At 37.2% G+C, this 13,222-nt stretch overlaps 1 protein-coding gene across 3 annotated transcripts in view; it reads right to left on the bottom strand.

Annotated features, from left to right (window-relative positions):
* Positions 1–13,222, bottom strand: part of magixb (MAGI family member, X-linked b) — an 85,913-nt gene that overhangs the window by 7,578 nt on the left and 65,113 nt on the right. For all 3 annotated transcript variants that reach the window (XM_065247474.2, XM_065247473.2, XM_073816253.1), the window contains 4 exons: positions 6,187–6,387; positions 3,229–3,296; positions 2,938–3,084; positions 105–243 (listed from right to left, as the gene is read on the bottom strand). In XM_065247474.2, coding sequence (XP_065103546.1) covers positions 105–243; positions 2,938–3,084; positions 3,229–3,296; positions 6,187–6,387 — 555 coding nt within the window. The remainder of the gene's footprint in view (positions 1–104; positions 244–2,937; positions 3,085–3,228; positions 3,297–6,186; positions 6,388–13,222) is intronic.

Below are 13,222 nucleotides of genomic sequence, written 5' to 3'. Positions count from 1 at the left end.
GAACAGCCAAAGATTGCTACATTGCTTACATTATGAATGCATAGTTGTGACTCTGAGATATGTTTATTGAGATTATTAGTAGTTATTCACTTTTGAATTCTTACCATAGTCAGGGACATATCCATTGCCTCTTTTAAAGACGAGGTGTATTCTGCTTCCTCCAGATCTGATCTGCTCTACAGCCTGAGCGTGACTCATACCTGCTGTACTGTTACCATTGATCTCCACCAGTTGATCACTCACCTGAACACATTTACAAAATATTGGGGAAAAAATCATCTTTAAAGTCACAATGAAATTGAAAACTTCCATACTGTTTTGTAATATTGTTTTTTTTACAAATGACTTATCTGTGAGCTTCATTATTTTTTTAAATTCATGTTCCCTCATAATCTTTAATCAAAAATGCCAATCTCCTCCCCTCCTCAAAAGATCTCTCTTTACCTCCGGTCATATGCGATTAGCAATAAGCAACACAACCAATCAGATCTCGAGTGACAAATTCAAGTCCAGCCCGGCCTTATTTCATTTCAGAAGCTGGTTTTACTCTGATAAATGTCACCACGTAGCCTGGGTGCCAGCCGATCTTTGCCCCGCCCACAACATTTTGAGGACGGGAAGATCGATCTGGGGTTTCTCCGTTGAGGAACTACTATGCCAAACCCAGAGCCATAGAAGGAGACAGTTACGTCAAGTCCGTTTACTCCAATGGAACGTTTTTTTTACAGCAATGGCGGACCACGGAGTCTCTCCAGAGTTCCCGGAAGTCACAGTCAGCTCCATAGAGTTGCATTAGAAAGATTGAATGTGTTGAACTTAATACAAGATTTAAGACTTAATACGCTTTACAAATAAGATTGTATGTTAGCAATACATGTGAATCGAATGACTTTATGCATCAGTGTGTTTGTAGTGCATTATTTCTCATTTAATAAGTACATAGGTGGTGTTAGTAGAAAACGGGTAGGACAAGCTGTGGATAACTTTAGCAACACACAACAAACCACGAACAGCCTTTTATTGGTAAATTTTGTTTTCTTAATGCAGATTCATCCATTATTGTAAATATTGTGTCATTAGAGAGGCTATTAAATAAAGTGATGCTGGGATAAAGTGCATATTTATGCATCAAACGTATGGATGGAGTGTTTTTGACACTGTGGTTTTGCTGGTTAATAAATAAAATAAAATAAATTAATTTATTAATAACTTGTCAAATGTATACTTACATAGTTAAGAGATTAGTAATCATTTAAAGTGATAATGTTATTTCCCATCAGATGTTTATATTAACAACAAAAAGAAAACTACACTAAGCCAGAAATATTATTATAATTTATAATAAATTAAAAAAAGTGCTTTGTAAGTCTTTTTTTATGTTGTGCTTTATATATTAATTAATTAAACTCATAATAAAGTATGAGTTACATACCACCCACATACACAGCACATTCACTTTGTATATTATTAACAGGCATAAACTTACATTAGTACACAGTGTGATGCATTTTAAAGCTTTAAAGTTACTAAAGGCAGCGTAAAACATGTTAATAAGGGACATACCAGCAGATGACCATACAAATCTTCCTATATTGGTGAATTTAATTTGTTAAAAAACATTGTTTATATAACTGCATAACAATACTACCTTCAAATTTTGATGCGATATATAAATATTGAAAAAAAAATACGTTTCTTGACTATAAATTAAGAAAAATCACAGCTCTTTGCCTCTAACTCAATGTATTTCAATGGCTCACTATGGGCTTCTAGGAACTAACTGAAATCTCCGTGAATCAGGTGACGGGCGAGCTTCTGGACTTCCGGTGGCACAACTCTGGTTTTCTATGGCTCTGGCCAAACCCAAAGCTGGACGAACCAATCAAATTGTCAGGGCGGGTTTTATACGATGATGAACAGATGATCAACAGTAACGTAATCAACCATGTCACCAAAGAGCGCATGTGTTGAATCTGTTTACAACGAAATGGCTGCCGTTGTAGAATTCAGATGCATCTATTGTCATTCATTGTTGTTTCTCCTTTGGTTGCACTTATGGAGGACCAAGTTAAAGAAGCAACTGAAATGGATATCACGGCGATGCAATTCAGCGTGCATGACGAGATGAATATAATTAGCTTCTTTTCGGAAGCCCGGAATCGTGGCTGCTGGTAAGAGGTAGTCTGACTGTATGACTTAGTAACACTTACAGTGTTGTGATATAAATGAAATGTTGTAAGCATAGTAGGTGTCGATGTACGTTCGCTAACTCAGACTTAGTATAATCATAATGTTAGTGTCATTGTAGCGAAATAACTACCAGTTCGGTCAAGCTGCAAAAGACGCGATTTCAACATACGTCACACACTCCGTAGCTCTGATTGGTTGTAGGTCTATCCAGTTGAGTGCAGAGGCATTTTTCGGTTGAGACACGCCCCATAATCATAGCCCACTGGAGTGGTATCTGACTCAAATTCTGACTAGAATTGAGTATGACAACATCAGGCTACAACGGGGAAAATAAGGCAATCGCTACTTCTGTTTCATGGCGAATTTAAAGTTTGCTCGTTAGCTACTGCATCCACTCACAAAAATAACGTTTTGATATATTTATACCCGTGCTATATGACTAGTTTTGTGGCCCAGGGTCACATTTAAATAAATTTAAATAAATATTCATACTTGACTTTCCAAATACTCAATATTTATAGCGTCTAACATACACTTATCTTACTCTACCACATCTTGCTATCTACTTTGGAGATGTCTCTGTCGGTCTTTTTTAGGATGATTTTTTTTAACTAACCCAAACGCATATAAACACATTTTGGGAGTTTTATTCAGTTAAATGTAGAGATTATTTAGTCTCTTTACAAAACATTTTTCTAAAATGATTTTGTTAGACATTTTGTTTTCCAAACGTACACATACACACACCTGTATTTTGTGGCTGCGTGAGGCTGGTCCACCCTCCATCAGACCCAGCACATAGAGACCCATGTTATATTCACTACCTCCTCTGAGACTAAAGCCAAAACCCGTTGGTCCCCTCTCCAGCTCCACACTGTAGTAGTGCGAGGCATCCTGATTTGTGTGTGTCAAGGAGAGAGAGAGAGAGAGAGAGAGAGAGAGAGAGAGAGAGAGAGAGAGAGAGAGACTGCAGTTATTATTATGCTACACAGCTTATGTTAAAATGTAAAAGTACTGTGGGTTGATATTGTAACTTACCTTTGGTTTTGACCTGTTCGATTTTCTGTTCTTATAATCAGGGTCATAGTCTGCTTGATCTGAAGAATCTGAGAAAAATAAGAGAGAGGATTGAGAAACATATCAGCGTGTGACAGATATCCAATTACTGTAGGATGATTTCTTAGAAAATAGAAATTTCCTAAACAATTGTGTGTTTTTGCATGCTTTGAGGCAAACCTGCATCTTGTTATACAAACATTGTTGCTCATTGTTAGTTCATAGCTAGTGCGATGACTGGTGTTAATAAAATATACTTTATTTTAAAGTGTTACCAGCATTACTCATACAAATATGTACTGTATGCTATTAAATTTACATTTATTAATTTATTACATGCTTTCATCCAAAGAAGCTTACCAACTTTTATCTGGTGGAATTAATGTTAATTACCACCCACGAAACAGCAAGTAAACTGAATTTTACATTCAGGGATTTGCTCTTTTATTGTTTCTGGTTATTTATCATGACAGCAATAAATAATAAATTATTATTAAATCAGCAGAGATTTATTTAGATGAGCAATCTAGCCGAGCACACATTTGGCCTTTTAAAGAGCTGACTCAGGCACCTGAATTGCAGTGTCTTGATGCTGTAAAGTCTCAGTAAAGTATGACAGATAGTGGCAGTCTACTGCATCAACTACAATCTACAGCAGGACTCAGTATCCTGCAGGGCGGGGAGTCACACTGTGCATAGATCCGTACAGTAGCTAGTAGTATTATGTGCCTCTGCCATATTACCTCATTTGCATAATCCCTTTAGTGAACTGTGCACTAAAACAGTGCAGACAGCAGGTGTCATAAACAAAGCAATCATAAAGTGTAAATTGTTTTTCATGAGTGCTCTTATGAATGAATTAGGACTTGGCGTTTTGCTTGCATTGGCTATAAAAATGATTATGGGCAATGTTGCAAATTTGCTGAAGTTGCAACATGGGGAAAGAAGATTTTCAAAAAACCTTAGGGATAATTCACCCAAAAATGAACATTCTGTCATCATTTACTCACCCTTAAGAAAGTTTGTATCCAAACAGATCAGGGGCACACAGTAAAAAATCTCTTAATGCAACAAGAAATGTTTACAGTGCACCTTTGACATCTATTAGGGATGCTCGAATAAGGGCAAAATCATAATCCTGATTGTTTTGGTAAAAATCATAATCATGATTATTTAACATGACTACTCAGTGACTTTGAAAACATGCATTTATTTAACCCTTTTTTAATTAAGTAAGTGTTGCAATAGGCTGCATGTGTCAAAGCAGCAGTGCCTTTAAAGTGCCTTACAAACACATCGGTCCAGCAGCATGGAATTAATATTTTAATCCCACAATAATTGTTTGACCTCGATTATCTTGTTTTTGTAATTGTTTGGATCAATTGCACAGTCCTAACTTCCATAGTATTTTTTTCTACTATGGAAGTATATGGTGCCCCTGATCTTTTTGGCTACAAACCTTCTTCAGAATATCATCATTTTTTTCTTTAGTAGAACAAAGACATTTAGTGCTCTATTTTAACGATCTGAAACGCAAGTGCGAAGCGCAACGCGCAAGTGAGTTTGTGGGCGGATCTTGGGCGCTGTTGCTATTTTCCCGGCGTGAGAAATAACTCTTGCGCCGGGCGCAAATCAATAAGGGGTTGGTCTGAAGTAGGTTCATTATTCATAGGTGTGGTTTGGGCGTAACGTCAAATAAACCAATCAGAACGCTAGCCAACATTCCCTTTAAACGCAAGGGCGCAAGTTCCGTGGCGGGTTGGTATTATTATGACGGATTTACCAGGCGCACGCCAGGAGCGGTTCACAGCCGAGGAGACCGACGTCCTTGTACGGGGGAATCCCACGCTTGCCAGCATAAATCGGGCACGCCGGTTAACGGGAGGTGGATCTGCCTCAGGACTTGACGCCAGCAGAGGACATCGCTGCGTCCACCCTCACCGCTGAAAGGGTTTGGGGGCTTTGAAATCGGACCCAAGAAACGCAAGCAAGGTCCAACCCCAAAGTACTCTTACAAATCAAGTTCATATACATTAAGGTTTGTTATGAAAACATTTTAACTATTATTTACATAAAATAAACGTAATACAGCCACACAACAAAGTTATGAAAATATTTTAATCGTTATTTGCATGAGAATAAATAAAAACTATCACCACAATGCTCACCACTATGATTCCCCTTATCTCGTGTATTAATATTTTTAAGTGTAACAATTTATGATTTGCAAAAATAACTGTTGCATATGTGTAGATTAGATAAGCAAAGTGTATGCGCGTTGTGCACGCTATACATTATGGTCAAGCATGCGCCCTTAAAATAGCATAATGAACCACGCGCAACGCGCCACTGACTTTAGACTAGTTTTTTTTGGTTAGTAGCGCAATTGTTTTTTGAAACTGCAAAATAGCATAAGAGATGGTTTGCGCCGCAACACGCCTCCTTTTTGCGCTGAACCGCCCAGGGAGCGCAAGTTCATTCCCTAGTTTGCTGACGTGCATCTGTGGAGGGAAAAACCCCGCTGTGCGCCGGCGCAAAATACGAATGATACATGCGTCACTGACAAAGTCAATTGCGCTGGGTGCAAGATAGGGCCCTAAGAGGTTTAGAACAACTTGATGGTGACATATGGCGCTTTTCCATTGCATAGTACCCCACGGTTTAGTTTAGTTTGGGTCGGGTCAGCTTACTTTTTGGGAGCTTTTCCATTGGGTGCAGTACAAGTTCAGTTGATACATACTTTTTGTTTTATTATTTCTATTATGTGGTTACCATTTTATAAAAGCTATTGTATCGTGAAGTAAGTCAGGACTGAAGGGCTCGTATGCACTCTGGTTCGCATCGTGCATAACAACGCCCTCCTGCCGCGACTTATTCCACAATACAGCATATCATCACATATTTCATTTTCCTTATGTTTATGTGGTGTAATAGACTTACGAGCACTAGAGCGTGGTACAATGGTTAAGCGCAGTGTATTTCCAGCTCTACGCAGTATCTGTGCCAGCTCTCTGTGAGGTAAATTAACCACTGATCTTCCATCAACAGCTTCCAGTCGATCTCCAGGTCTGATCTGCCCGCTGCGGGCCGCAGGGCTTCCTCTGCGCACCGTCACAAACCTGTGAGGGAGGAGAGACGCTGCTGCAGAGGAAAGAAAGAAAAAACATTTTAAAATTTACAATTACCCACAACAATAATATCCTCAATAAATCCATTTCTTCTTCCATTATGTCCAGTAAAACATTAAGGAAATATTACAGTCAGTACTTGTTCCTAAGAAAATTGCAGTTTCTGCAAAACTTTGACAGTGATAATACCTCTAATAAGCTGTCATTTTAATGGGCTTAGCTGAGAATTTGTGGATATAGAGAGTGAGCGAGCAAATTCTGAAAACTTGAGCAGAATTAATGTGGCATTTAAATAAAATAAAAGCATTTGATTGTGACTGACTTTTGGTAAATTAACCAAACGAATACACATGGTAAGCATGTGAAGCATTAAGATGGATTAACTAAAATGAACAGAGAGATGAAAAATCTCTTCTGAGAGAACGGGTTCATGGATGGAGAGTGAAAAGAGTAAAGTGGAAATAATTCAAATGCAATTGAGATAAAGACTGCGAGAGAAAGACAGAGAGGGAAATGATTTATTAGGGTGACAGCAAATAGTCTCTCTTTCTCTTTCTCTCTCTCTCTCTCTCTCTCTCTCACTCACACATGTGTCAAACCCATTCCAAGGTGGCTTTTAAAGACATCTATCATTAATACACACACTGAATCTGAGATTTTGTGACTGCAGATCCTTTTTCAACAGAATGTCACATACACTACAGGAAGCTGTGATGTCACAGCTAACACCAACGCTGTATTAAATCCTTCCTGTTATTAAATCACATTGACGTTAGAAGTGAAAACTTCTATCACTGATATGATGAAAGGGATTTAAGTCAGATTACAGATTATGGCCATTTGAAATAGTTTAATGGCAGAAATATGAAACTTGTGGAACATATAGCATTGATATCCATGCATCATTATTACATTACAATTAAAATTATTATAGAAACATATTATGTAGTAACCAAAAAGGTCTTGTTTGCTTATATTTTTAAACCATATAAAGCATTTTAATCTTTTAAGTAGCCACTATTTGCCAAGATTACATTTCTGCTTAAGTCCAAACATGTCCGGCTAACACCTATTTTCTAATGTGGCCATTATTGTGTTTGTCTAAACTCACTCCCTAAAAAAGTGCAATGTTTTGTATCCACACTAATAGAGCTTTAGTAATCTGAAAGTCACATGGGTACACCATAGGGCAGTAAGAGCGTGTTTATGTCCCTAAACCAAAGTCAATATGCTTGTCTCCATTAGTTTGTGCCATTAACTGACAACTACATCATGTCCTGTGCTGACCTACTTTACAACGCAAACACACTTTCATTCTTCGAGGGACAAATATTCCCGTGCCAACATAAATCTCATTCTCTTTTCTTCTCAGGGATCAACCTCGGTGGGTATGTGCAGACGTCTTCATTGATGTTTAATGCTGACTCACTTGTTTTAGCTCAAGGGGAAAGGGGATTTGGATTTTCTCTATTTTCTCAAGCCAGAGGGAGTATCTTTAAAACTAGCATTAGCTTTTGTGTTGACATTGGATTATGAGGCCGGGCTGATGCCAGTGTAAAATTTGCCTGGGAGGTGTTATTACAATACATTTACTACAGTAATTGACTGAGACCACACTTATTGTATAATGAAAATTCAAGTCTCATTTCTCTTTTATACTGAAGGACTGACTGACAGTCTAAATTGCATGCAAAGTGACTTCTCAAATGAGATTCATTTTACTATAATTTATTCCCTGACATTTATTGGGATTTACTGTACAGTAGATGTACAGTTGTTGTAAATGTCCCCTATTTAAAATGGTTACCCTCCACGTACACTTCATTAAGTTGTTTATCAGTTGGCCAAGTTCCTAAATACAAAATTGGTGTTGATAAACCTGCCATCATAAACACAGGGAGTGATGTGTTAATATGCATATGCTTGTGACATCTTAAAAATATAAATCTCAAATTGTCATAGTCATTAAAAGACCAGACTGGTAATCCTAATGATACTGGCTTAAAGCCTATAATGGGTAATATGAGTATACTAATATATCACCAATATGCCAGTAAATAAGGCACTTACAATAGGGAATCTCTGACTGTAATAAATGTAAATCACTTCAAATAAGAATCCATCAGCTGGCCATTTTTGGAGGACATCTGTGACAACATGCCCCCAGAGCAATCACACTATGCAATAAAAGTAAATCAATAAAGGTGACCTTGCACTGCTATAGGGAACACATTTGGAGATCCTGGTGACAACTAACCCCGGTATCAGCTATATGTGACCCTAGATCATTTAGCAATAGTCAACAATACATTGTATGGGTCAAAATTAACTATTTTTATATGCCAAAAATCATCCAAGATAACATTTTGTACATTTCCTACCATAAAAATATATAAAAATGAATTTTTATTAATTTGTCATTATTAACATGTTATGTCGATTTTCTCAATGTTTTGGATTTTTGTACCCTCAGATTTCCAAATAGTTGTATCTCGACCAAATACTGTCCTGTCCTAACAAACCATATATCAATGGAAAATTTATTCAACATTCAGATGATGTATAAACTCTCAATTAAAAAAAACTTGACCCTTATGACTGGTTTTGTGGTCCAGGGTCACATGCACTGTATAAATGTGCAATGAAGAATTTACACATTACAATGTGTCTTATAAGTCATTATGAATGGCTTTATAGTATATTAAATAGACTATACAGGATGGAGTCGAGAACAAGACACGGTGGTGGATGACAGCCTTAATCATGTCTGTCACTAAAAATCATTCTTTTATATACAATAACAGCCAGCGTGACTCATACAAATCTATCTGTCTAACACTTAAGCACTTGTATGAAGATGGGAGCGTGTATAAAGATCTGCATTGTTTCTTAGTCAACCTACATGTTCATTCATGTCACACACACACAGGATTTAATCTGAACAACTTTCTTTTTCCTCTCCATCTGTTTGCTACCCATTTCTTTCTTCCGTCTCATGTGATCTGTCACTTTCCTCTTATTTCTCTTGGTTATCTGTCCAGTCCCTCCACCCTCCCCATCTTTCTCTATGCGTTGAGTCGCAGCAGCTGTTCTGTTGAGTCAGAATCATTATAAACGCCATTAGACTCAGAAAACCCAACCTGCATGCCGAGTGCAACTCCTTCAGCTATAAACACATTTGACACTGACCACAATACACTCAGTGCTTTCATCATCCAGTGTCTGTGAATCAGACTTTATGTTTTATGTCAGATTGTTAGACGATTTGTAATACATTTGTTACATTTGCACTATTATAAATGTTGAGAGAGAGCTTTGTTTATGCATTTATGCAGTTTATTTACAGGTAAGTCCTAAGGTCATGTAACCAATAGTACAAGCTTGGGTCGATAACATGTGTTTCATCTTTTCTGAACTGAGTCACATGGAAAATGTGTTTGGGAAACCGGTTTGAAAGAAGTCATTATTTTCCAATTTAATTTTGTGCCATTATCGCTGTAAAAAATGCTGCAGTGCATTTGTTTAATCAAATTGGTTATGCAAGTCAATTGAATCTACTATTTTAAGTTTTTGACTAGTATATAGTTGGCCTAAATTAAAAATAGGTTGAAATTATTTACTCATTTTATTAAGTTAGGGTTAAACAAAAACGTATGTTGATATAAAAAATTGGGAAATACACAATTTACCTAAAGAAAAAGTTGATACACAACTTAACTGATATAGGGGTGGTTTCCCGTACAGGGATTATCTTAAACCAGGACTAGGCCTTAGTTTGATTAGGAAATATAACTAGTTTTAACAAACATGCCTTACTAAATACATTACTTGTGTGCATTTTGAGGGAAAACAAAGGGCACTGATGTATTTTAAGATATGATGTATTTTCAGTTTGGACAGCTCTTACATTTTTTTTAGTCTAGGAATAGTCTAATCCCTGTCCGGGAAACCACCCCATTGTTTTAAAAAAAAGTTGCCAGTCAGCGGCAGCATTTTTTATGATTTTCACAAAAGTTTAATGCCGTCCAAAATATGTTATCTGCTTTTAACAACATTTCATCCTAACTTCATTTGTTCTCTTTTATCACCTATGGACTTTTCATAGAGATTAGATTCAGAACGATGATCAAAACATACACGGATTTCTTACTGTTTGTCCTAAGGGGTTGCCTCTGGGTTTTATAAATTGGGATAAGAGCGCACCTTGTGGATAATACCGGAAATACGAATTGCCGGAAAAACTTGTCATTGGCAGGGAAACGTTTTCTCTTAATTGACGAGTTAACCCGTCAATGGCGGGGAAAGACTTAAGGTGAATTGTGTCCAAATTTTTGGTCAACGGAATTAAATTGAACGATTTACATTTAAGCATAGGTGCTTTTATCAAAAGCGTCTTACAGTAAAGTGCATATAAACTAATATACACATACACAAAGTATAGCATGTCTGTTCACTGGGTACCAAACCCAAGGCCATTGAACTCAGGAAACACACATACTGATAAAAATGTGTCTGGCAAATGTAAATAATGCTCTACTCATTGAGCTACATTGTAAAAAAAAGGATTTGTTGTTTTAACTTAAAAAAGTAAGTATTCATGCTGCCTTAAATTTCGAGTTCATTCAACTTTAGTCAACTAATATTTTTAAGTTGAATTAACAAAGTTTTAAGGCAGCATGAACACTTACTGTTTTAAGTTAAAACAACAAATCTTTTTTTACAATGTACCAGAAATCAGTTCAGAAATCAATGAGTTCACACAATTCAGGGAAAATGAATCTGACTGACTTGCAAATGAAAAATCTTATCAAGCTTATAAGCTCAAAATTCAAATAAATATGTGAATGTATAAAAATAAATTTCTTTGCTCATGCTAGAATACGCTACAATTGTATTTTACATTAAAAAACTAATAGTGCTCTGTTTTGTTTTGATAGTAAAATAATTCAATATGTTTTACATAATTCACAAAATATGCATTATTTTGCATATCAACTTCAACAAAACATAACATCTCAACAGATTACAGTATGCTTGAAGTGTAATGCTGACAGATGGACCACAATTGAACACACAGGCACTGATGTGCACGTTGCCAACTTAGTCTTGATAACCCTGGACCACCTTCAAGTTAACAGTAAGCTATGGTATTAAGATGAACCATGTGTAGTAGAAAACAATACGCTTTCAATTTCAGCACACACACATGCAGATACAAACACAAGGCAGCCAACTGCCTTTGAGCTTTAATAACTTAAGTAACACAGTGTTATAGGAAGTGTGTGTGATAGTCGCAGTCTCTGTTCAACTTCATCTTAATAAAAGCGCTCTGCAGCTGCAGCGTGCTGGCTGCCAGTGTAACACTATTCACTCCAGGAGACCAGAGCTGAATACTAAGATACAGCACAGAGAGTATGTGTGTGATGCTCATTATGAAACTCTGGTGCGCTGCTGCAGTACTTTTCACACCACTGCCGATGTTTCTAGAACTGCGACTGAAATCAGCTACCATAAAAAAAATACACTTTCCTTTACTCTGCCATATACTGTGCATCATCCATTAACACTTCACCTCTGCTCTTATTGAAAGTCTGTAAGAAAGTTTCTCCTATAGCTACAGGTTCATGCTAGCTTACCTGCCACTATAAGCATTGCTCTGGCTCCATTTGAAACCTAACGCATTGTATTGTGGGATATCATTGGAAGGTAAGGAGTCAACCAGACCAATACATATAATGCAAAGACTGGATTCGGATATGCCTCAATGCCTTCTGCATACAGTACTCCCTGAGAAGGCTGCATGTTTAGCTACACAAGCTTTTCCATGTGAATAGTGCATAACTTTTCAAACTTCATGATTTGCGAATTGTTTGCTTTCCAGATCCACCCATTGTGAAATTTCATTGGTTCAACACCCAGCATGTACAACATAACTGAACTTAAAACATTGAATATCTTCTCATTTCATTGGGATTAAGTCATGTCACAAAGCACTTTTACAATTTGTGGGGACAAATCGCAAATTGTTTGTTGCTTTGCATAACATCTGGCTAGAACACAGTGTTAACCATAACGAAGAACAGCTCCTAAAATTTCTCAAATGCTTCTGTTAAGACACCAGCAAGGTAGAGACCTGGGTTGCCAGGTCTGCGTAACAAAACCAGACCAATGGCCGATAAAAGCTAACCCTAGCGCCAAAACTCTAAAAATGTATTTATTTATACTTAATGCTATTCCAGCATCTATGCCTACTTTCATGGGGAGAACAGGTAAGTTGATCTATACACACATTGGAAGAAGGGCAATTTGACATCTCCAACTCATCTAACCTGCATGTTATTTGACTGTCGGAGGAAACTGGTGTACCCGGAGTATACCCACGCTGACACAGGGAGAATACCTGAACCAGCCCGGGTTCAAACCGGGGACAACAGTGCTACCCATTGAGTCACTGTGCCGCCCCACAACTCAAATATGGCACTCCCATCCCTAAAGTAAATATTTTACAGTCACTGTTATACATTCCACATAATTTCTCCTTGAACAATTATTGTATAATTAATAAGTAAAAGTCACCATGCTTTAAGATGGACAGTTTAAAAGTTTCCCAATTCTGCTGGAAAGCAGTAGGCCTGGCAACCCTGCCAGTGATATTTTAGAGTTCAATATAGTTTAATGTGCACAGTTTCTTGTGCCAATACACAACCCAATCATCCAAAACTGCCGAATGTAGCATCTATTTACATATACTGTATATCTATGGTCCTAGGTGGTTCGAAAGAGTAAAGCAGGGGATGAATTTGCATATTCATAGATATACCGCATATACTAAATGAGGCATGGGAGTA

This window comes from Paramisgurnus dabryanus, chromosome 11 (genome assembly GCF_030506205.2).
Source record: "Paramisgurnus dabryanus chromosome 11, PD_genome_1.1, whole genome shotgun sequence".
Taxonomy (NCBI): Eukaryota; Metazoa; Chordata; class Actinopteri; order Cypriniformes; family Cobitidae; genus Paramisgurnus; species Paramisgurnus dabryanus.
Note: the sequence above shows the minus strand (reverse complement) of the source record. Positions and strands in the feature narration are given on the sequence as shown.